This window comes from Vicia villosa, linkage group LG6, assembly GCF_029867415.1.
Source record: "Vicia villosa cultivar HV-30 ecotype Madison, WI linkage group LG6, Vvil1.0, whole genome shotgun sequence".
In the NCBI taxonomy this organism is placed as follows: domain Eukaryota; kingdom Viridiplantae; phylum Streptophyta; class Magnoliopsida; order Fabales; family Fabaceae; genus Vicia; species Vicia villosa.
Genome location: NC_081185.1, coordinates 110660072 through 110687162, shown reverse-complemented (window position 1 = coordinate 110687162; position 27091 = coordinate 110660072). Strand labels below are relative to the sequence as shown.

Genomic DNA, 27091 nt, shown 5'->3' with positions numbered 1-27091 from the left:
CAAAATAGAAGAAGCTTGGTTTCTTGACTCTGGGTGTTCGAATCACATGACCGGAAATAAAGAATGGTTCTCGGAGCTAGAGGAAGGATTTAAACAAAACTGTGAAGCTTGGGAATGACACTAGAATGGCTGTGGTAGCTAAAGGGAGTGTACGGCTTCAAGTGAACGGTATTATTCAGGTAATCTCAAATGTTTTTTACATACCTGAGTTGAAAAGTAATTTGTTGAGCATAGGGCAACTTCAGGAGAAGGGTTTAGCTATTATAATTCAACAAGGGACTTGTAAAGTTTATCACCCTAAAAGAGGATTAATTATGCAAACTAACATGAGTGGAAATAGAATGTTTTATATGTTAGCATCTATGGCAGCAAAAGAAAATTCGATGTGTCTTCAGGCTAAACTTTCTTCTGAGAAAGAATCACACCTGTGGCATCGTCGATTTGGCCATCTGAATTACACAGGATTAAGAACACTTGCATACAAGAAAATGATAGACGGTGTGCCGCTGCTCAAAGTTCCAGAAAAATTATGTGAAACTTGTTTGGTTGGCAAACAGCATAGAGGATCCTTCCCAAAACAAAGTTCTTGGAGAGCATCAAAGCAACTTCAACTCGTGCATTCTGATTTGTGTGGGCCTATCAAACCTGCCTCCAACAGTAACAAAAGGTATATCATAAGTTTCATTGATGATTTTTCACGTAAAACTTGGGTTTACTTTATACATGAAAAATCAGAAGCCTTTAGTGCATTCAAGAATTTCAAAGCATTTATTGAAAAAGAGGCTGGTGCATATATAACTTGTTTGAGAACAAACAGAGGAGGTGAGTTTAACTCAAATGAATTTGGAGAATTTTGTAAAGCTCGTGGTATAAGCAGGTAGTTGACAGCAGCATACACTCCACAACAGAACGGAGTTGCCGAACGAAAGAATAGAACAATCATGAATGCAGTACGTTCAGTATTAGCTGATAAGAAAGTTCCAAAAGTGCTTTGGCCAGAAGCTGTAAATTGGTGTGTTCACGTTCAAAATAGGAGCCTGACCGCAGCGATAAAAGAGAAAACTCCAGAGGAAGCATGGAGTGGAGTGAAACCAACAGCAACTTATTTCCGGGTGTTCGGTTGCATAGCACTCGCTCATATTCCTGACCAAAAGAGGAGCAAGTTAGATGCCAAAAGCAAGAAGTGTGTATTCATAGGTGTTAGCAATGAATCCAAGGCCTATAGATTATATGATCCAACCACTAAGAAGATCATCATCAGCAACGATGTTCAATTTGAAGAAGAGGAGAGCTGGGATTGGGGAAGAAATGAAGAAGAACTGAATTTGGATGTGCTAGAAGATGATAATGAAAGTGAAAAAGAGCATGTCGGCGAGGATAATATTGAGGAGGCCATGGGCAGAAATACTACTTCTGATTATTCACCACAAAATGAAGAAAACATTCAAGAAGCTGTAGATGAAGGGAGGGGTGAAAGAGTCAGAACAAAACCGGTATGGATGGCGGACTATGAAACAGGAGAAGGTCTCTCAGAAGAAGAAGAAGAAGAAGAAGAAGATATACATGCAATGATGATGGTAACAGAGAATGATCCATTTTCATTTGCAGAGGCAGTAAAAAGCAAGAAGTGGAAAGAGGCTATGGAAGCAGAAATGAAAGCTATAGAGAAGAACCAAACATGGGAATTGATGGATTTGCCTAAGGATGCCAAGCCTATTGGAGTTAGGTGGGTCTTTAAGACCAAACTTAATGAAAATGGGGATGTCGAGAAACATAAAGCGAGATTGGTAGCTAAGGGTTATGCACAACGGTATGGAGTTGATTACACCGAAGTATTTGCACCAGTGGCAAGGCTCGATACCATTCGAACAATACTTGCAGTAGCAGCACAGTGTGGCTGGGAGGTTTTTCAGCTTGACGTAAAAAGTGCTTTCCTTCATGGTGAACTCAAGGAGGAAGTATTTGTACAACAACCTGAAGGGTTTGTTAAGAAGGGAGAAGAAGGGAAGTTTTACAAGCTAAAAAAGGCTCTATATGGCCTTAAGCAAGCGCCACGGGCGTGGTACAACAAGATTGAGGCTTACTTTCTGCGTGAAGGCTTCGAGAAATGTTCCAGTGAGCATACTTTGTTCACCAAGTCAAAAGGAGGTAAAATTTTAATAATTAGCCTTTACGTAGATGACTTAATTTTTACTGGAAGTGATGTGAGCATGTGTATGGAATTTAAAAGGTCAATGATGATAGAGTTTGATATGTCCGACTTAGGAAGAATGAGACACTTCCTTGGAATGGAAGTGCTTCAAAATTCAAATGGTATTTTTATTTGTCAAAGAAGGTATGCACGAGAAGTGTTAGCAAGATTTGAAATGGAAAATAGCAATAGTGTGAAAAATCCAATTGTACCGGGAACAAAGTTGTCAAAGGATGAAGGAGGAACTAAAGTTGATGCAACATTGTTCAAACAAATGGTTGGAAGTCTCATGTATTTAACTATAACTCGTCCTGACTTAATGTATGGTGTAAGTCTCATAAGCAGGTACATGTCTAGACCAATCATGTCACATTGGTTGGCAGCCAAAAGAATTTTGAGGTATTTAAAGGGGACAACTGAGCTAGGCATTTTCTACACAAAGAATGAAGGTTGTTCAAAACTCTTGGCATTCACAGATAGCGGCTATGCGGGTGATCTTGATGATAGAAGAAGTACATCTGGATATGTGTTCATGATAGGATCTGGAGCTGTATCTTGGTCGTCAAAGAAACAACCTGTGGTGACTTTATCAACTACCGAGGCCGAATACATCGCATCAGCTCTATGTGCTTGTCAGTGTATATGGCTAAAGAGAATCTTGAGAGAGATTGGAGTGGAGCAATTTGAAGGAACTATAATTCAATGTGACAGCAGCTCTGCCATTCAGTTGGCTAAGAATCCGGTCTTTCACGGAAAAAGTAAGCATATTCATGTGCGGTTTCATTTTTTAAGGGATTTAGTGAATGAAGGTGTTGTAGAATTAAAGTACTGCAACTCACAGGAGCAAGTAGCGGACTTGATGACAAAACCACTCAAACTTGAACAGTTTGAAAAACTCCGAGGTATGCTTGGAATGGTTAGTGCGTCGGAGTTAAACTAAAATACATGTGTTTTAGTTTAAGGGAGGGAATGTTAGGTGGACACGTATTAGTGTTTTAGTATTTGTTTTAGTCTACTGTTTTATTAGTCTGTTTGAATAAGACCTATTCTTTAGGAGAAATAGGGTTTGTTACTTACTTTACTACTCTATAGGCATGAAAAGAGTAGAGTTGGTTATTTCCTTTTGTTTGTAAGATGGCTATATATTAGCCACTGATTAATCGAATAAATTACATTCCTCCACTTACTTTTGTAGCTCTGTTAAAATCTGATTTCCAACGATCCTTATAAAATCTAATCAACAAAGCCTATTTATTGCCAAACCTAATCATAAACATTCATGTTGAAAAAATAAAATAAATTTATTTTAATTTTAATTCCCATACAATTCACAACTTTTCAAGTTTAATATTTCCATGGACAGCAGACACAGACACATTTTCCAAACCCAACCAACCATAACATCACCATCATTATCACGACTATGCTACTGGTGGTAGTACTCAGGGTTAAATGCTAGAGCCTTTCTGATTATCAGTTCTTTCCATTTTAACATATGATTGATGAATAGACTCTGGCAATGAATATGTATCGGTAGTTCTTTGTCTAGGATCAAATGTTAAAATTTTTTCAACAAGATCAATAAGTTCGGCATGGACATACAGAAAGTTTTCTTGTAAATATTGGCGGCGGTAAAGAAGTAGTTGCCTAATGTATCTCTTAGAATTTTCATTCAGAAATCCCAAATCAGCTTCTGATTGGGTACCAATCAACTATATAATACAAATCATGTTAAAAATTTGAAGTGTAAAAACTAATATAAATCCATAACTCGAACTTCTTCAAACACCAACGAAAGATAAAGAAGTTACCTCCATGAGTATAAGTAGTGTTCGCGGTGCGGTTTGGGCGGTTTTGACGAAAAAAATCATTCGAACCGCAAGAGAAAAAATCGTGCGGTTTGGTTTGGTTCGGCTGGATTTTAAAAAAAATCTGAGCCTAACCAAACCAAACTAATGCGGTTTGGTTCGGTTCGGTTGGTTCGGTTTTTTACAAATATTTTATTGAATCATACATATACATATAGATGACAACATAACTTTCTATTTAGACATTCATACACTATCAAATAACAACAAAACTCACCATATTTTGACAACAACTTTCTATTTAATATGTAAAAATTAAATTAGACAAAAGTGAAATAAAAAACATAAAATAATAGTATAAAACAATCTAAAAATTATTAGAATGAAAAAAAAAAAAAGAGAGATTAGTGAATGTGAAAAAGAAAAAACAAAAGAGTTGAGAGATTAGAGAAGAAGATGTGCGATAAAAACGAAACTAAAATAGGGAACATTTGCATAAAAATGAGAAGGTGAAAAAGAAAGAATATAAGAGAGTAGAGATTATAGAAAATGAGAAAAGATGTATGTGCCAAAGAAGGCGCGATAATGCTATTAGAGATTTAAGAAGATCGGGACTAAAATCATATTTTTAAGTTTGGGTTGGATGTGAGATAAGTAAAAGTTATGTTGTAACATAATGCGGTTTGATTCGGTTTGGTTCGGTTTACAAAATACAAACCGCAAACCGAACCGAACCGTGCGGTTTTGTTAAATAATGACCCAAACTAATCCGAACCAAATACGGTTTTTTGCGGTTTCGATTTGGTTTGATTTGGTTTACGGTTTTCTATTGGGTTGGTTTGGTTTTGATCACCCCTAAGTACAAGCAACTCATGCACATGATCTCTGCCAGGAAACAATGACTTTTGATCCATCTATAAATGCAATATTATTTTTAATTTAAGAACGGGCAAGCAATGTTTATAAACCAGCATTACACACGCGACAACTAAAACAAGTAACGGGTATAGAACTCGTCATTGATTTTCATTTTGGACAGAATTTTCCTTGTTGGATTGTTTCAGATCTTAGTAGAAGCAATGGAATTTCAAATTTTCGATAGCCTAAAAAACATCTAAAGAATATCGAAAAGAAACACAGGATCTCATCACTTATTTTCCATTTTAACAAAATTTTGATTGTTTTAGATTTCAACGAAAGAAACAGGATTTAAGAAATCGTACAAAATATCTAAAATCAAATTTCAAATCATGAAAATACACAAGTAGTGTTGTTAAATGGCGGCCAAAACACCATAATTCCGCCATTGCATGGCAGTTTTTGGGACAATGATAGGAAGCAATTCCTATCAAGGTTATAAGCTAGGGTTTCTATTAGAAGAGAGGAAGAACACTAAAAATAACTTAATAAAAATAAAAGATAAAATAACTTTTGATTCATTCATAATTTTTGCCATCTCTCAATGAGTACATATATAGTAGTAGTAGATAGTAACTAAAGGCCCAAAACTAATTAAAGCCCAATTAAAATAAGTTCAACTTCTAGCTCAAACATTTATATTGTCTAAAATTAACTCCATAATCCTATCATTACCAACCCCTTCAAAAACAACCTTGTCCTCAAGGTTGTAAAACTCAAAAGAATCATGCGGTATAAACTTACTCAAAAGTTGACTTTTGTTAAAAACCATTCCATATTTTTTCATAGAAAGCCTTTGCTTTTTGAAATTTGTGTCAACAATAAACTTCAGAACCATTATATCCAATCCCACGTGCCCATCATGTAAAAGTTGCATCTTTCCAGGATCATGCATCAGCACTGGTGCAGCAAAGTGTCTTTGAACACTAAGTTCAAGTTTTGGAAATAGTGTGACTAGGGAAAAAGATGAGTAAAAATGGACATCGTACGTGTTCCACATTTGATACTCAATTCCTTCCCGATAAAGAAAATGACCAATGTTTTCTTCAATGCTTTTGTTTGGTCCTTCCTTGAACGCATTTTGTTTCGTTAGTTCAGCTTTTAGCAATTTTGATACATGCTTCAGAACCTCAAAAGAAGCAGTTTTCAGCATTTCAGCAGTTTTCAGGCCCTCTTGCAACAACACTTCATCCTCAGTGGCAGAAAATGGCCTCTCGTTGCTAATACTTTTCCAAAAACTTACTTGGGGAGAATCCTTCTTTCCCAGACCTAAAGCAACATATATTGCTTTTTGAAACAAGTGAACCTTCATATATTGCTTCGACACAGGCAAGCTGCTTCCATAAGAAGAATAAGGAAACAAATGAAATCCAATAGCAGGTATTAAAACATGCCCACAACCTTGCACTGCTTGCTGTGATGTTTCCCATTGATAACTCACCAAGTTCATTGAAAGTTGTGAATAAACAATGGACCCTTCAGCATCTGTAGCTTCCCATATGTCACCTAGAGTTCCCTTCTCCTCACTAAATCCAGCTTCCCTAGCTTCATTAAAGGAACTAGAACCTTTCCTGAGTCCAACCTTAACCACAATATCAGACTTTGCTTCAACAAGATATTCCCGTAGATTCTGTGTCTGAGCAGGTCCCTGTGAACCCCATCCAATGACACCAATCTGCTTAATCCCCTTGACAGATCGAGCAGATTCCTTATCAACCTTATGCTCAAGAGGCTTGCAGATCAATTCTTGTAGAAACACACTGGCAACTTTTCTATATGAAGTGTCAGAAAAGTCAAACATAGCACCAAGCAAGAGTAGCTGCCGACATGTAAATCGATGGTTCGATCCAGCAAAGATATTAGCTCTGACCAACTCTATGTAATCATCAACTGTAATCAACAACTTTTCTAGAAGATCATTTTTATCTGATGCATCTGCAGCATATACTTCTGTAATCACCGCCGCAGTACCGCCCTTTTCTGTCTCAAGGTTGGACAAGTATGTTAGCTGAGCATCTGCTTCATATGGAACAACAACACTAATAACTAATATTTGAATAGCCATTATAAAGCAACTAAGATCCGGCGGTTCTGGTGGGGGTAACTCTATCCATGGCATATTTGAATAGTTTGGATTAAGCTTGTTTTTTTCCAATCCCAAGAGATATGCCAAATCAAACACACTGAAAACTAGATTTGCAAATAAGATGGGTGCAGAATACCAATAAAGTGAGGGAATTTCTAACAGGGGTATTTTAACCAATAGGTGGTGGGCGACAATTGAGAACATATTGTTGGTGTACCTTTGGAATTCACTTTCTCCACAATACAAAAACCCAACAACAATCTGGTCCGGTGGTTTCGGTGGAATCACAAAATCAGCATCAACATGAAACACTCCATCGTTGAATTGAGGTGTTGGTTTCAGCGGCGTTGACTGATGTGAGACAATTTCGGGAGCATCCAATGTTGTTTTCGGCGGTGGTGACAAAGATGAGACTATAGTTGAACATTTTAATGGTCGTGGCTGTGTAGGTGATGTTTGCAACCTAGGGGGTTTAGCTGGTGGAAATGGCGCCGAGGGTGGAGGTGTGGACTGCAATGGTGTCGACAGCGACAACAACGTTTGAGGTGGGGATTTTGGGTTATCGGGTGGTTTTAAAATCGTGTTCGTTGAGGTGTCTGGGGGTTTTGGTGGGATAATGAAGTGTGCATCGTCACGAAAATCTCTAGTGTTGGAATGAGCTGTTACTGATACAAAGTTTGTAACTTCAACAAGAGGTGAAGGAAAATGGTTCTGCTGTGTTCCAGACATGTTTTGCGGCTTTGGTTTTTCTTTGAATAGATTCCATGATTCATCTGAACCCTCTTCAAAGGTTGCCGATATTGGATTCATGGATTCAATTGATTCATAAATTGGTTCCATTTCCTCATCTTCTATTGGCAAAATTTCTCTCCATTCAGGTTTAAAGTGAAAGAGAAACACTGTGGTGAATGTATCCCAAGTAGTCAGTGCTTTATATTGAGACCTCCATATCCACCATCGAAGAGCATGACCTCGAAATGATGTGATAGCTTTTACCACTTTTAATGTTTCCCTTGTTCCTTGCTCTTTGAAAAATTTCTCAACACAAAGAATCCACCAGTAGGCATCTTCTTCTTCTTCTCCATAGAACACTGGAAGTGCCATATAATTGGGGAGAATGAGATCGAAATGAAAGCACCAATTGATAGGAAGCAATTCCTACCAAGGTTATAAGCTAGGGTTTCTACTAGAAGAGAGGAAGAACACTAAAAATAACTTAATAAAAATAAAAGATAAAATAACTTTTGATTCATTCATAATTTTTGCCATCTCTCAATGAGTACATATATAGTAGTAGTAGATAGTAACTAAAGGCCCAAAACTAATTAAAGCCCAATTAAAATAAGTTCAACTTCTAGCTCAAACATTTATATTGTCTAAAATTAACTCCATAATCCTATCAGACAATCTCCATAGGCAATTTGCAAAAGAATGTCCGGATTTTGGCCTTCCGCAATCGAGCTCAATGGTTTCAAAATATATTCCTCAGATCGCGCACAATGAAGATAGAGTCGGTATATATATTTTATTTTTCAAAATATTTTGTTTGCAAAATTATTACCTATTTTCCTTAATCTAATAACCCAAAATATATAATTGATGCAAATACACTGAATATGCCTTTTCATACAAATAATATAAATATATACCTATAATATAATATGGGTTAAATAAGTTTTTGGTCCCTATAAATATTACAGTTTCATTTTTAGTCCCTCGCTGCTTTTAGGCAACAGTTGGTAATAAAACAGTTATCCAAACCAGCTAAAACTGTTGCCTAAAGACAGAGAAAGACTAAAAATAAAAACTGCAATATATATAAGAACTTAAAATTTATTTAACCCTAAAAAATTATGTTACCATTTTTTCTTTACTATTTTATTTGTATGAATTACTATTATATCTGATGGCACTATGCATTACTATTATATATAACGACACACATATGTTACTTTTTCCATAAAATCAAGATTTCATTAATTAAATTCATAATATAAAATAATTTTTAAATTAAGTATTTAATAAAATAGTAAATATTAAGCTTAGAATATTTATTCATAAATGCGGTTTGAGGAAGTTGCTTATGAGAAAGAGCATTTTTTTTTTCAATAGGTAATGGAATTAAAACGAAACAACGGTTACAACCACACCAATCTACCTCTTAATACAATTTAGAGGTAAAATGTTCCAGATATGAAAATTACAGGACGCAAAAGAAATATTAACGGCTCTAAACCACTTCCAAGAGGATAACACAATCGCACTGACACAATCGTCAAAACTAAACGTACTACCCCTAATCACTATGGAATTCCGCAAAATCCAAATGTTCCAAACAACCGCCATCCAAATAATCCCTACAGTTAATCTTTCGTCTAAAACCTTAATTTTGTCAAAGAAAGCAAGGTAATTTCTTAACTCAAGGTTTGATAACAAAAAAGATGTACCGATCCAAACTTCAATTTTCTCCCACACTTTCTCCAAAACAGGGCACCCTGCAAATAAGTGATTGGAATCCTCTTCAGCATTGAAGCAAAACACTCAACAGCATTTTGAAGGCGAGTCCAAAATCCTCTTCTTTTTCAATTGTTGTTTAATATGCCCAAATATATTATTGATGCCGGTGCATTGAATATGCCATTTCACGGAAATAATATAAAAATATGTACCTGTTAAAAATAAAAAATTAGCATATGAAGATCAACTAGGTATTTTTTTTGCTATTTATATTTTAATGCACTACTATTAAATTTATATACATAATAAATTAAATTCAAAATATAATATAAATTTTAAATTAAGTAATTTATAAAATAATAAATATTAAGCTTAAAAAATTTACTCATAAATAAGGTTTGAGGAAGTTGATAATGAGAAAGAGTATGCTTTGTTAAAAAAAAAAAATTGCTTTCATTTGGTTTATAAGGTTGTGCGTTCTAGTTTTTCATACATCATCTTAAAACTCACATGTTTACTTCCCCAATCATTCAGAAAGAAAATCATGATCCCTTTTTTACTCTAATTGCCACTACAATGTGCTGCTATATCATAGAAAGCAAAAGATCATTTCTATGCCGTAATGTGCTGCTATATCATAGAAAGCAAAAGATCATTTATATGCTGTTTATGACTATTATGGTGGTTGTTATTGTGATTGTGCGTATGATTATGATTTTCAGCAAGTCTAGGAGCAAGGACTGAGGAGAAACTTGATGGTGGAGCTGGAGTAAAACAGTCACCAAAATAGCCATAATCGCCGTAGAAATGATATATTATGATTTATGTTTTGAAGGATGATCAAAACAACTTTTTCCATGGACTTCTTGATCGGGACTGACAGTTGGGTATGAATTTTTCATAGCTAACGAATTCTGCAACAAAATCAAAACAAAAAATTATTCATTAGATAATAGAATTAAATCATCATGTTTGTAAATAAATCGAAGTAAAAACAATATCAAAAGTGAAAGCGATCGGACCTTAAAATATAAGAAGAGAAAAGCACGAAATTGACACGAGGAGAGCACGAACCAGGAGTGAAGAACGTGTGTATGAAATGAAAAAGACGTAATATAAAATTTGAATTTGAATTGAACATTGTCATTTTCATAACAAATAGAAAACAACCAATATAAAGGGCAAGGAAGATGAGAAAGTTCTAGTAACTTTAATGTGAGACGTTAGATAGTTGGAATCATGTGATTATTGTTAGTTTGGAGAGTTGAAGGTTAAGATTAATTTACACATGTAAATGACTACATTTAATGTGTAAATCGTTGGGTAAGTGAGGTTGGTGTCGAGAATGAAGAATGAGAAATAGAAATAATGGAATAATAAAGAAATTTACTAGAAATGGAAATTGTATTTTAAGTAATGATTTCCTTGTTAACAGTGTTTATCCCGGGAAGAAACATAACGGATGGTATTCTTTTGGTCAATGAAATCCTGGACATGGCCAAAAGGGACAAGATAACTTGTATGCTCTTGAAGGTGGATTTCGAAAAAGCCTACGATTGCGTAAGCTGGAACTTTCTGCGATACATTCTGTCATCTGTGGGATCCGGGTAGAGATGGAGGAGGTGGATGGATGCTAGCGTGTTCAACAGTTCCATGTCTGTTATCGTAAATGGTAGCACCACTAAAGACTTTAAAGTTGAGAGGGGATTGCGTCAAGGGGATCCCCTATCTCCTTTTCTATTTGTTTTGGTTACGAAGTCCTTGTCGAGACTAACAAACAAAGTTGGGGAGAACGGAGACTCTCATGGCTTTCTATTCAGTGTGAATGAGAAAGTTAATATTTTACAGTTTGCGGATGACACGATCCTTGTGGCAGACGAAGATTGCGAAAACCTATGGAGCATGAAGGCTATCCTCAGAGGCTTTGAGATGATGTCCGTTCTGAAGGTAAATTTTCATAAAAGTAAACTTTATGGAATTCATGTAGCTGATTGGTTGATGGAAGCGGCGTCGAATTTCTTGGCGTGCGAATTAGACGTGTTACCATTCAAGTTTCTAGGAGTTAAGGTGGGGGAAATTCGAGAAACCCGTCAATGTGGCGAGATTTAATAAATCAACTCAAGTCTAAACTGGATGCGTAGAGGGAAAGGAAGTTATCTCATGCGGGAAGAGTAGTGATGATAAACTCAATTTTGAATGCGCTACCGGTTTACACATTATCTTTCTATAGAGCCCTAAAAATAGTCTTACAATGGATTCGCCAAATACACAACAATTTCTTATGGAATCGGAAGGAGAACTCAAGGTCTATACACAAGATTAGATTGGAAAATATGTGTAAGCCTCGAGAATTAGGTGGGATGGGAGTTTGATCGAGATTTGGGTGCATGAAATTTTGTGGATTGATCACTCCCTTAGGTTTATGCAAGTTTTTGTTTCTATTAGCTTTAGGACATATCACTTGTTTGTTAACCGAGCCGCATTACAACCTTAAAAGCCCTTGTGATTCGTGTCGTTGCATTTTCAATACTATTTTTGGATGAACGCATAATTTTGTCTATTTTTGCAAGATTGTTGGGTGTGTGTCAAAGTCCTCACCTTTTGGTGTTTTTCATCTATCGATGAGTTTTTGCTAGGCATGATTCATGATTTAGTATGTTTTGTTTAGAATGTTTTGTATGATTTTTGTACTTAGGATTCGTTTCATTTTCACGTGTCGTTATAGGATTGTGGTAAGCTTTTACTTTGTTTGTGCGTTTTTGTTTAAACCGTGCAATTGTTTCGTTTTTCTAAACTTTGTTGATTCTTGATTCTTTGAGTGTTTGGCCTTGTTTGAGGACAAACAGATTTAAGTTGGGGAGAGTTTGATAAGTGCAAAAATATCGTTATTTTGTGTATATAATCTATTGCACTTATCGATACCTTTTGTTAATACCGTTTGAATAATTCCTCGTTTTGATTGTAAATCCGTATACTTTGTGAATAGTTGGATTTTCGTATACTTTTATATCGTTTTATAGTTTTTGTGTCTTTTTGTAGGTAATAATGTGTATTTGGAGCACGAGCAATAAAGTGTCGAAGACACGGCTTCAAACGCGCGATTTTGAGCAGCTCGTCAACGGATAAGGCTCAAAACAAATATGATAAATTTCGTCAATTTTGCTGATATTTTTTCATTATTTGTTAGGAAATTTAATAAGCTTTCCAACACTTCGAAACGAGCGCAAATCGGAGTTACGGTTCTCAAGTTATGCCCAAAATAAGATTTCAAGTTCTGGTGTAACGCGCTAAGCGGGCTTAGCGCATGACGTGCGGTCTGGGTGGTTCGGAAAGTTATTAAATAGGAAAAAATCAGATTTTTTAGGGTTATGCTTTGGGGTATTTGTTCCCAAAGTCATCACAACCATTTTTGAGTAGAGAGAGCTCGAAAGCAACAATGGAGCACCCATCTTGAAGATCTGGAGTCGGATTGCTCATCAATCAGAGTTGACAAACCGAGAGATTTGTGATTCTTTTTTTTTATCTCTATGTATTTTCTATTTGTTGGGTTTGTTTGTAAATTTACTTTAAACCTATGTATATTTGTTACTCTATTGTTGTATAAAGTTTGCTTTACAAGTCTTAATCGGTGTTTTCTTGATCTTTTTGCTTAAATGTTTTAGATTTGTGTTTTTGTAAAAATAGACATCACAAATCTTGATTAGGGGGATATCTGTTAACTTTAGATTCTAGAGATAGGATTGGGGTTAACATCCACATAATATCTAAGTTTAATGCCTCCGTGTTGTTCGATCGATTGAGACATTGTCGAAAGAGCAATATGGTTGAACTCACGTCGGTGTTGCAGAAATGGATATTGATGTGAGAGATATGTGGGGATTCTGACGAGTATTGTAAATTGAGTGCGGCGGAGTGATAAATCTAAGTTTGTGAGGAGTAGTTTAGATTCAAATCAGATAAGTTATTCTCTATCAAGAATGTATTTATTTTATGTCCATATGTTATATTTTCCATTTTTACTTAAAACACATTTAACCCGAACTCAAGAACTAAGAATTCGTCGAACGGCAATTCAGTAGCACTAATCTGTATGGACACGATAAATTCCCGGATAAATATTTCTAAAACTTAAGTCTTTTTTATTATATTACTTTATCATTAAAAAAATTATACATTGAACACAAGATGATACAGACAAAAAATTTAGGTAGTAATTAACATAAAAATAAGATATATATACATATATATATATATATATATATATATATATATATATATATATATATATATATATATATATATATATATATATATATATATATATATAATTGTTTATTAAAATAATGAAAAAAATTAATTTTAATACTAAACTAATCAACCTTCAACCTTTAACTATAATTTTTAATATAATCATGTTTCAAAAGTTATTTTCAAATTATTTTCAAGAGTTTATATATAAAATTTTAATGCTAAACTAATCAACCTTCAACCTTTATATATAAAATTTATTTTCAAAAGTTATTTATTTTGCTAAATTACTTCCTTTTAACCTAATAACCCAAAATATATAATTGATGCAATTACATAGAATATGCCATTTCATCCAAATCATATAGATATGTACCTATTATAAAAATGATTAGCATATGAATGTTGCCATCTATTTTTTTTCTATTTATATTTTTATGCATTACTATTATATCTGAAGGCACTATGCATTACTAATATATATATAAAGACACTTTTTCAATAAAATCAAGATTCCATTAATTAAATTCATAATATAAAGTAATTTTTAAATTAAGTATTTAATAAGAAAAATAAAGGTTAAATATACAAAATTCCAAGTAATATAGACGATATTCGTTTTTTCTCTATACATTTTTTTATACCCTTTTGAGATAATAAAATCTATGTCTTTTACCACATAGTGTTATTCTTTGGTAATCATTTGACAATGGTGTGATTTTTTCTCCGGTTTTGGAGTTTTCATGTTAATCTCTCATGTTGTTATTTTTTCCCTCCATTTCTCTATGTTTGCTATTTTTTCCAACAACTGGTATCAGAGCTTTTGGTTCGATCTGGGAATAGGAGTTCTTAGTATGCTTTGTGGTTGCAGCTTTGTCTGATCTTCCACATCAGAAAAGAAGGGCGGTGTTGTGAAAGAGTTGTTAGGCTGCAGTCATAAGTTCTACTGTGCAGTTTGGGCTAGAGAAAATTGATAGAAGAATTTTTTTTGACTTGTGGAAAGTTCAAGTCAAATATGTGTTACATAAGGTGCAAGATTATGTTGGTGGTTAAAGAGGTTCTTGCCAACAAGGAAGTTACACCATAAGTTTTCAACCTGGTTTTCAGCATGTGAAAATTCTTGGAGTGGTTTATCTTCAAGTGAAATTTATTTGTCATTATAAAGCATATTATTGTCGGCGATGACAATGTGAAATTCTTGAAGTGATTTACCATTAAGTGAAATATATTTTTCATGAGAGAGTATGATAGTTTTTAAAACTATGATTGTCGATGAAGACAATGTGAAAATTCTTGAAGTGGTGTAGCTTCAAGTGATTATACTCTTTATGGTGGAGTATGATTGTCGGTGAAGACAATGAAAGTTGTGTATTATTTTTAATCAAAGTAAAAATTGTTAATATTGATAAAAAAATCTACATGTTGATACTCTTTATGGTGGAGTACGATTGTCGGTAAAGACAATGAAAGTTAATGTATTATTTTTAATCAAGGTGGAGATTGTTGGGTTTGATTGAAAATATATATGTTGAAGAAGTCTCACATCGCTTATTTTTTTAGAAGGAAGAGGGAGTCCAACGCTATATAAAGAATTCAAGTTTTTCTTTATAAGATGCACCAGTCAAAATCAATTTAAGCTTGTATTTGACTTTCTTTGTTCTCTTATGCTCTTGTATTAGAGTGTTGTGAGATGTAGTTAAATATTTGTTTTGGAGGGTGTGGGTGTACTAGGGGCCTGAGTTAGTTGAGGGTATATTATATGCTGTAACAATTTTCACGTAGTGTTATTCTCTGGTTGTCATTTGACAACGGTGTGGTTTTTTCTCCGATTTTGAAGTTTTTACGTTAATCTTTTGTGTTGTTATTTTGTTCCTCTTTTTCTCTATGTTTGTTATTTTTCCCAACATAACTTGGTGGTGGAGTTGGAGTAAAACAGTCGCCAAAATAGCCATAACGATATAGAAATGATATATTATGATTTATGTTCTGAAGGATGATCAAAACAACCTTTTCCGTCTACTTCTTGAAGTATGATTTTCTTATAGCTAATGAATTCTGTAACAAAATAAAAACATAAAATCATTCATCAGATAATAGAATCAAATCACCATGTGTGTTAATAAATCAATGTAAAAACAATATCAAAACATGGATCTAATCTAAAAATCTGATTCTAAAATATTGTACAATAATTATGACAAAGAAAAAGTTGAATCAAAAGTGAAAGCGATCAAACCTCGAAATATAAGAAGCAAAAAGTATGAAATTGACACGAGGAGAGAACAAAACAAGAGTGAAGAATATGTGTATGAAATGAAAAAGACGTAATATAAAGTTTTGATTTGAATTGAACCTTGTCATTTTTACAATAAATAAAAAACACATAATATAAAGGGCAATGAAGATGAGAAAGTTCTAATAGCTTTAAAGTGAGACGTTAGATAGTTGGAATCATGTGGTTATTGTTAGTTTGGAGAGTTGAAGGTTAAGATTAATTTACACATGTAATGACTACATTTAATGTATAAATTGGTGTCGTCAATGAAAGAATTAGAAATGGAGATAATGGAATAATAAAGAAATTTACTAGAAATGTAAATTGTATTTTAAGTAATGAAAATATTATATTAAAATAACGTATTCAATTTTCTAGCACTTTATAAATTACAATTTTTAATATGATTTTTTTAAAATAATTAATGATGACATAAATAATCTTGACCCTTACTCATGTTAATGTGGATTTTGTAAATAAACACGATAATTATAATTATAATTATGTTAATTACAAAAAATATTTAGTCATGTTTAATATTTTAAAGTTAATCAAAACATAATATAATTTATTTTGAATTTAGTGTAGGCTCAACATATATATATATATATATATATATATATATATATATATATATATATATATATATATAGTGCTATCACCTTATAATATTTGCCAAAGGACTTGATAAGTTGATAGTTAGATCTAACTAACCACTCTAACCGATGTTTTTAGTTACTCTCAATACTAGAAATACACGGATTATCTGCGGAATTTCCTGCGGAATTTTTTCCACAGATATACCTGCGGATTTTCCTGCCACTTTATTAAATAAAATAAATTCTGCTGCGGATAAGGATTTTGCAAAAAATTCCGCAGGAATACCTGCGGATATTGCTGCGGAATATATATTTCCTCCAAAACATTTAACTACAAGAGAAAATCTGCAGGTAATTTCGCATGTTTTTAGTTACTCTCACTACTAGAAATACACGGATTATCTGCGGAATTTTTTCCACAGATATACCTGCGGATTTTCCTGCCACTTTATTAAATAAAATACATTCTGCTGCGGATAAGGATTTTGCAGAAAATTCCGCAGGAATACTTGCGGATATTGCTGCGGAGTATATATTTCCTCCAAAACATTTAACTACAAGAGAAAATCCGCAGGTAATTTCGCAGGAACGTTTTCTGCGGATTTTGCTGCGAAATTATATTTTTATAAAATTAAACCACAATACGAAATCCGCAGGTAATTCCGCAGGAAAATTTCCTGCGGATTTTGCTGCAGATTAGACATAATCAAATTTTTTCTAAGCATAATTTTAATTTCATGTTTTTCTATTTTATTAATTATTTTTCTATTTTATTAATTATTTTTATGTTTTTTATTTAGTTTAATTTTAATTTTTAATGCTTATTTTATCTACATTATTAATTATTTTTATGATGTATTTTAACTAATTTTTAATTTTAATCTTAGTTTTTAATAAAATAAATTGTATGAAATTTTGATATATATATATATATATATATATATATTTAATTTTATGATGGCTTTGGGTTTCATATAGTTCCCATTAGGTTTTTTTTTCGACAACAACTCTTTTCTATGACAATGTTTTTCCAAGTCCAACCTTGTATTTTCGTTGTCCTTAGTTTTCTCTTTGTTGTCCATAACAGTATGAAAAAGATTTTCAAATACATTCTTCTCTATATGCATAACATCAAGATTGTGCCTCAATAAGTTGTGTCTCCAATAAGGCAAATCCCAAAATATGCTTCTTTTGGTCCAATTGTGTTAAATTCCACGGCCAGCAACAATGCAATTTTGCGTGTTAGTTACCTTAGGAAGCCCACAAACCTTTTTCCACACTTGTTCACCACTTAACCTTGGAGGAGGCACCCTTGTCTCAATTCAATTTTTGTAAAACGCAACCTTATTTCTTCTAAAAGCGTGATCATGAGGTAAAAATCGACGGTGGCAATCAAACCAAGATTTCTTTCTTCCTTTTCTTAATGAGAAAGCTTTTAAACTTCCCTTGCATACTGGACAAGCAAATATCCCTGCAGTACTCCATCCTGACAACATCCCTATTGGAGACACAACTTATTGAGGCACAATCTTGATGTTATGCATATAGAGAAGAATGTATTTGAAAATGTTTTTCATACTGTTATGGACAACAAAGAGAAAACTAAGGACAACGAAAATGCAAGGTTGGACTTGGAAAAATATTGTCATAGAAAAGAGTTGTTGTTGAAAAAAAAAAGCCTAATGGGAACCATATGAAACCCAAAACCATCATAAAATTAAATAAATATATATATCAAAATTTCATACAATTCATTTTATTAAAAACTAAGATTAAAATTAAAAATTAGTTAAAATACATCATAAACATAATTAATAATGTAGATAAAATAAGCATTAAAAATTAAAATTAAACTAAATAAAAAACATAAAAATAATTAATAAAATAGAAAAATAATTAATAAAATAGAAAAACATAAAATTAAAATTATGCTTAGAAAAAAATTTGATTATGTCTAATCTGCAGCAAAATCCGCAGGAAATTTTCCTGCAGATTTCGTATTGTGGTTTAATTTTATAAAAATATAATTTCGCAGCAAAATCCGCAGAAAACGTTCCTGCGAAATTACCTGCAGATTTTCTCTTGTAGTTAAATGTTTTGGAGGAAATATATATTCCGCAGCAATATCCCCGGGTATTCCTGCGGAATTTTCTGCAAAATCCTTATTCACAGCAGAATTTATTTTATTTAATAAAGTGGCATGAAAATCCGCAGGTATATCTGTGGAAAAATTTCCGCAGGAAATTCCGCAGGTAATCTGTGTATTTCTAGTAGTGTGTTATTGTGGAAAAAAGGGAAATAACATGATATTACAACTATATAAATGGAAATAACTTATTCATTATCCTTGGTGTGGCACTAAATATTTGTTTATTTGAATATGTATGTTAATAGGATACTGCAGTAAATTAATTTATTCCTTTTTTCATGTAGGTAAAATTTTATATGTTTAATTTGGTTTTTTATGTACAATTAAAGAACCTATTTTTTGAGTTGGAGAAGAGGATGATCCATTAGAAACTAATGGCCACACTCCATAATTATCTCTTAGAATGCGAGAGGCTTAAATAAGAAAGCAAGACACTTTGAGATTAGAGTCCATCTCAAAGCTTTGCAGGTGTTTTGTATGGTTACGTTAGAAACTAGAGTGAAAAGTAATATTGCACCCAAATACATTGAATAACTAATGTACTAGAACAATATATAAATCAAGATATATTAGTTATTTAATGAATTTAAATTTATTCTTTTGATAAATAAGACCAGAGAGAGTATTACTTGACGTCCTTCACTACAAGAAATTTGACTTTTTGTGACGGCCAAAAAGCGTAGGTATATGTCTATTACCCGTAGGTATAGCTCGAAATACTTTTACCTACGGAACTTTTTTTCGTGACATTTAATTGGCTGTACCTACGGATATTTTCTGTCACCATAGGCTATAGTTACGGAAATCTTCCGTTACATAGGATATAGTTACGGATTTTATGCCGATGGTATAAATATTTACTTATACCTATGACTTTTGCTGTGTGTATATACCTAACTGAAAAGCTTATTTTCCATCCCACATTCTAAAGATCAGTGACTTGATAGTGATTTGTTTTTCATTTTAGAATTTTTCTTATACCCACATTTAATCCCCATTAACATACTTCAATGTCAATTTTTTTTATTCATTATACTAATGAAATTAGAGAATAAATAATTAAATAAATACATTTAAGAAATAAATTTTAATAAAAGTGTCAAACATTATATATATATATATAGAGAGAAAAAATTAACTCAAAGTCTTACAAACTTAATATTAATAATAATTGTATCTTGCCAATTTAAAGTACTAGAGAATTATACTAATAACAAAAAAGATAATTCTATAGTCATAAAATAAGCATACAAGTTCGAAACAAACAAAAAATTGTGTCCACTTCATAGCCTTTGACTTTCATCTTCAAGTGTTTATCAAGTCTCGCATTATAACTTTTAATCCTCACCTACAAGAAATTAAAAAGAAAAGATGAATAATAAAACAATTCAACATAGATAGAATGACTCCTAAAAATACTAATAACTCTAGTGAGAAATACTTTATACCATTTTCATGATCTTCATTATTGTCTTGACTTGGAGAGTTCAAATGGTTATGAGCACTAGAAGCATCAGGAACCTGGCTAGCTGCTTGTATGATGTCATTCACATCTTGTCCAGAAAATTTATTTTGAATTAAGGTAATGACATTTGCTAACAAACCCTCCATATGCTTAACTCTATCACGTAACTCTTCATTTTCAGACACATAAACCTTTGATTTTTTAGATTTAGGAAACTTGCCCATACACCGCACACGTCCCTTCTTTGCAGCTCCTTGTACTTTAGAAAATGTATCATCCTTCCAAGGCATAGAACCTTGCATATTTTGGGTTGATTGAGATGGCCCAACCTCATTATTATACTTGTTTAGATCTTCCTGAAATGTGAAAATTTTGTGTCATGTTGATTGCTACTCAATGGACTTACAATATTATTGTATTTTCAATGACGAAAATTATGCCAAAATTATAAAATAATCGGACCATAAACATAACCAAGTATAATTTATACATCAGATGTACTAGTAATTGACTATCAGAGGTCATTATAAGATAAATAGAAAACAAATAGCAGCCACTTTCTATAATACAGTAAGGTTAGTAGGTGACGATTTTTCATTCAATAGTAATCAATATGTTTGAAAGAAAGAATTGTTATAATAGTAAAAAGTGGAAGGTAATGGTTTTTGTTCAATGGTAATCAATTATATAGACCTCTAACAATAGGATTAACATCATAGCATAACCCTTTTAAAGAAACTATTCGATGAGAATAAATGCCAAAAGAACATGTGCCACCAATCACACATATGCTTACTTCTGTCCTATTTTTTGATACCAGCCATCTTGTTAATTTTCGCGCGAGCACGCGCGCGCACACAATATTTTACTATGAAACTTAAGAACACTAGTGCTGTATTTATGTTAACTTACAGCATCAATACATTATGCAGAATGGAAAGTCTTTATACAAAATATAAATATCATTCTTTACATAATTTCTTTCATTTTCAAGTGACAGAGATTCTTCAAAGAATCAGACATTTACAATTCCTATCATGCTAACTTGGTAGCCTTTTCAATTTCAGAGAAGCAAAACTCAATATTAATCATGCTAACTAAGTTTTATAGAAACAAAACTAATTTTCAATCAGCAAATCTAAGTTTCAATCATGCTAAGTCAATTTCAAAGAAGCAAAACTTACAATCAATTTTGCAGCTTTTTCATTGACAATTGATCCATCTTTACGAGTTCGAGTTTCGACATAAATCTCTTGACGATTAGGTAACACTCCTTTGCTCTTTTTCATCTAAAACCACACATACCAGGTATATGTTATTTTTTCTAAATACAGTTCACCCCATGAAATGTACAACAAAAATAAACAAACCTTTTCATCAATAAATTTTGGGAGACTTTTTGTACCCATGCAATGGACATCTTCAAACTTGGCACGATTTTGCTTATTAATTTTACTTATTTTCTGCAATTTATATAAAATATATTATATATAGTCAAAATAATAAACATTTTAATATCTTATAATATGGATAACTTACTTGTCCATCATCGGAGAACCAATAATGAACCAACTCACGATATTGATCTTTGTCAACCCTACTATCAGGTATTGTTGATGCAACTTCTTCTTCTGTTTTACTCGGATCATATGCCATTGCCTTTAGATCACCCTTCCATTGCCTTTAGATCATCATAAGTTTCAATTCCTTCATTCCATAAATCTTGCAACTCTTCTACCAATGGTTGTAGATAAATATCAATGTTATTTCCAGGACTTTTAGGACCAGGAATTAGTAGTGATAACATGAAGAATGATTGTTTCATGCACATCCAAGGAGGAAGATTATAAGGAATGATAATGACAGGCCAAGTGCTGTGAGTAATACTCATAGTCTTGAAAGGATTGAACCCATCAGAAGCCACTCCAAGTCGAACATTACGAGGATCTGACGAAAATGTTGGATATCTAGCGTCAAACTCCTTCCAAGCCAAGGAGTCAGCCGGATGCCTAAGAGAACCATCATTCAATCTACCATCATGGTGCCATCTCATTGATTCAGCAACTTCAGAGGACATGAATAATCTCTGTAGTCTTGATTTCAATGGAAACCATCGAAGTATTTTTGCAGGCAAGTTCTTTCGCTTCTCAAAAGTCTCCATTTTGTTAGCTGATGCATCTTCATTTGTTGTTTTCCACCTTGAGGTACCACACTTTGGACATACTTGATCTTTGACATATTTATCTCGATATAATATGCAATCATTAGGACACGCATGGATCTTCTCATAACCCAAACCTAACCCTGAAATCATCTTCTTTGTTTCATAATATGACTTCGGCAAAACATTTTCCTCCGGAAAAGCATCTCTTAGTAAATCTAACAACATAGAGAATGACTTGTCACTCCATCCATGAAGGCACTTTAAATGATACAAATGTACCATAAATGAGAGCTTACTATACTTCTTACAATTTGGGTAGAGCTTTTCCTCATTCTCCTTCACCAATTGGTAAAACTTTGTGTTTTCTCCGAACTTAGAGCTTTCTCCAACTTCTAGATTTCCTTCACCTTCACCAAAAGTTGGCTCTTCCATCGAATGAACTCTAAAAACATCATGAATTAATCCGTCCATGTCATGTTCCATTTCTACATGTCCAGTTGTGCTATTTGTAGTTGTAGGCTTCTCACCATGAAATATCCACTGCCTATAACCTATAAGAAATCCACGTCGTGGATCCGTTAAGTGTTCGCGGACACTTGTGCGCGACTGTTCATGACAGTTGGCACATATTGTACAAGGGCACAATATTTTTCTTTTGGTTTTCGAACTTCGAAAAGCAAATTCAAGAAATTCATCAACCCCTTGTATATATTCTTTACTTTGTTTTGACGGATCACGCATCCACTCTCTATGAGCCATTAGACAAAATTAACTGGAAAAATAATCATAATAGATGATAAGAAAATACCATATAATTCAATTTAAAATTAGAATATTAAATGCATCCACTCTCTATGCATATCCATTCAAAGATATTTATTCATACGACAAGAAATATCCATTCAAAGATATTTATCCATCGCAAATGCAGTAAGAGAAATATAACTTAAGGAAATGCATATTTATAAATATCCTTCATTTGACCAAAAATGACATACTAATTTTTCTCAACATCAGATACTTTGGTGATAAGAAAGAAGGATGGAAAATACAATGATAACCAACTAAAGAAATGAGGCAGAATGTTAGTCATTTTTAATAATGCTAGTGTATATCATATGTCAATGACAAGCACCATTGAGACAATAATATATGGATGGGGAAACATGTATGAAACAAATGGATATATCACATCACACTTTCATGTGTCATAGTATTGTACTCTTACAAACTACAATATAAAATAAACAACACTTTATGAGGTCCTAAACAAACACAAAAATAAGAAGGATAAAGAGCACCTGGAGTACAATGATTCTGGATGTTGAGAGCTTACATATAAGGCCCTGAAAAGTTTTGAAAGGAAATTAAAGAATTGTTGACTGAGTTATATGTGTTACAAAAAAAAATATTCAAATGCTATAAGTGTCCAAGTTACTTTTTAAAACATAAATAAACTTAGTAGACTTAAAAGAGTTAGAAGAGTCCAAACCATTATTTGTACAGGTTCCTTATAGTATTTGAAATTTTCAAATAAAGAGTACCAGTGCAAGTTAAATCTTGAAACATGAATAATTGATGGTGAATCCTTATAGTTATATTAGAATGAACTTATAGATACACAATTTGGAGTAAGTAAAAACATATTTTATATACTATAAGTATAATATAATTTTATTCCATTATTTTTTCATCACTTTTTTTTGCATCAATTTGTTCCAATATACTTGAATCCTGATAAAATACTGATTCAACTCATCATTGTTATGACTTTTATATCAAAACTCTCAAATTGTAGTTTTTTAGTTAGTAAAAATGTATCATTTGAAACTTTTGCTCTGATTATATTTTGTTGTACATTTTACAAGCTAAATAAAATGAACAAGAAATCCCCTTAAAAAATAAGAAGTTGAGTTTGAAGTCAAATTCTTTGGGTTTAATGAAATAATAAATTTTTCTATAAAGAAACACAAAATCATTACATTAGAGAAAGTGCAAAACTTGTTTTAATATCTTTTGAGATTGAGTACCCAACAAATAGAAGATTTCTAGAAAGCACTTAGTTATTTATTACCACTGTTATAACTGTTATTTTTCTCAATGCAGGAATTGGCAGAAAAATATCCCCTTGCAAAATGTAAAACTAACTAAGTAGTTAAAGATTTTTAATTTAAGCTCTAGCTTAAGATAAATTGTTTTGAAGAAGTTAAGTTAAAACAATTTCAAATAAACAAAAATAATCATAAAGCATTCTACCTAACCCATCATTCTAATTAGATGTTTAATTAAATTTAATAGCACATTAACATACAGAACATAAACATCTTACAGCCCACTCATTCATTCATATGATTTCTCAAACTCCACATACCTTTGTTCTCAAACTTACAACAAAAACTTAGTCATTTCATATAATGTGATTCTTCAATGGAAGTACTGTATCAAACAAAAAAACAACACGCCAGATGATGTAATCTGTCAATCAAACTTTACAAAATTTCTATCAAACACCCTTATTATTAACCCCAAATAAAGTTGTTTCTAACAGTAGAGGTGTGCAATGTAGGCAATGTTGCAAAACTCGATCCAATCAATTTATATAGCTATCAAAAAATAATGACCTACACAAATGCAATGAAAAGTTTAAAGTACCTGATTATATCGATGTAGGCGATGCCGTAGAACTCAAATGTTATCAAAAACTTAGCCTACTAACTGTTTGACAAGCTGAAATCACAAATCAAACATGGATGACGTTAACACACAAACAATCAAAGAAAAACCCCAAAATAAAAAACCATCCAATAGAACACAAACTCATTCTTATGAAATTTATACAATTGTTTTTAACAAATTACAATAAAAATACAAAAAAGTGTGATTCGTGAGAGAGAAAAGGAAAGCAAAGAAACCATTAATTCAAAACCCTAAATTGATGACCACTAAACTAAACATAGAAATTAAGAATTGAAAGAAGGAAAGAAAACATATACCGTTATGAGAAGTGAAGAGATGGATTTGCTGGAAAGCGTATATTCTTACTGTATCGCGGCCAATAGAAAGAAGAAGAAAGGGGGTCATGAGATGTCGGTAGCTGATAAAAAGAAAGAAGATGAAGCGCTATTGAGGTTCAGGAAAATTTTAGGTTTAGGAAAAGTTTTAGGTTTGGGCGGTTTATGAAAATAATTTATTCATTTTCGCGCCATTCATAATTTACTTTTATTTTATTTTTTTCAGCAATTTTTTTTTTAAATATTATCGTGGTTAATACAGGGTATAGACAGCCTATACCTACGGTTGATTTGGCTGTCACTAAAAAGCTCTGTAGGTAAATGTCAATTTTTTTTAGTGCTTTTAGTTAAAAATATCTTTTAGAGTTGTTAGTTAGATCCAAGCATCACCTTCTCAAGTTCTTTGACAAATATTATGTGGTGATAGCATGATGTATGTTGAGCCTATAATAAATTTAAAATAATTTATATAATATTTTGATTAACTTTAAAATATTAAACATGACCAAATATTTTTGTAATGAACATAATTATAATTGTCGTGTTTATTTACAAAATCCACATAACATGAGTAGGGTCAAGATTATTTATGTTATCATTAATTATTTTAAAAACAAATACATATTAACAATTGTAATTAATAAGGTTCTAGAAAATTAAATACATTATTTTTAATATAATATTTTTATTACTTAAAATACTATTTCCATTTCAAGTAAATTTCCTTATTATTTCATTATTTCCATTTCTCATTCTTCATTCTACACACCAACCTCACTTACCCAACGATTTACACATTAAATCTAGTCATTTACATGTGTAAAATTTATCTTAACCTTCAACTCTCCAAACTAACAACCACATGATTTAAACTATCTAACGTCTCACATTAGTGCTACTAGAATTTTCTCATCTTTCTTTCCCTTTATATTACGTGTTTTCATTTGTTGTGAAAATGCCAAGGTTGAATTCAAATCAAAACTTTATCTTATGTCTTTTTCATTCCATACACATGTTTTGCACTTTTGGTTCGTGCTCTCCTCTTGTCAATTTCGTGCTTTTTTTTCTTCTTATATTTTGAGGTTCGATCGCTTTCATTTTTGATTTAGCTTTTTCTTTATCATACTTATTGTACAATATTTTAGAATTAGATTTTTAGATTAGATCCACGTTTTGATATTGTTTTTACTTATTTATTTACACACACGATGATCTGATTCTATTATCTAATGAATGATATTTTGTTTTGAATTTGTTGTAGAATTCGTTATGTATGAGAAAATCATACCCAACTGTCAGTCCCGACCAAGAAGTCCATGGAAAAGACTGTTTTGATCATCTTTCAAAACATAAATCATAATATATCATTTCTATGTCGTTTATGGCTATTTTGGTGATTGTTTTACTCCAACTCCACCATCAAGTTACTCCTCACTCCTTGCTCCTAGACTTGTTTGAAATCATAATCATATGCACAATCACAATAACAATCACCATAATAGTCATAAATAGCATAGAAATAATCTTTTGCTTTCTATGATATAGCAGCACATGGTAGTGGCTGTTAGAGTGAAAAAGGTATCATGACTTTCTTTCTGACTGATGGGCTAAGTAAACATATGAGTTTTAAGATGATGTATGAAAAACTAGAACGCCCAACCTCATAAACCAAATGAAACCATTTTTTTTTAACAAAGCATACTCTTTTTTATTATCAACT

The 27091-nt window shown here is 32.4% G+C and overlaps 2 protein-coding genes across 2 annotated transcripts; both read right to left on the bottom strand.

Moving 5' to 3' along the window:
* Positions 1 to 19967: 19967 nt before the first annotated feature.
* On the bottom strand, positions 19968 to 21867 carry LOC131612091 (uncharacterized). Its single transcript, XM_058883904.1, has 5 exons — positions 21736 to 21867; positions 21567 to 21659; positions 21381 to 21485; positions 20180 to 20552; positions 19968 to 20079 (listed from the first exon to the last, which is right to left on the bottom strand). Exons 1-5 carry the CDS (start codon positions 21850 to 21852, stop codon positions 20069 to 20071), a joined length of 699 nt encoding a protein of 232 aa, XP_058739887.1. The 5' UTR covers positions 21853 to 21867; the 3' UTR covers positions 19968 to 20068.
* LOC131614337 (uncharacterized) lies at positions 21863 to 23119 on the bottom strand. The gene has a single exon (XM_058885937.1). It carries the CDS (start codon positions 23117 to 23119, stop codon positions 21863 to 21865), a length of 1257 nt encoding a protein of 418 aa, XP_058741920.1.
* Positions 23120 to 27091: the final 3972 nt, after the last annotated feature.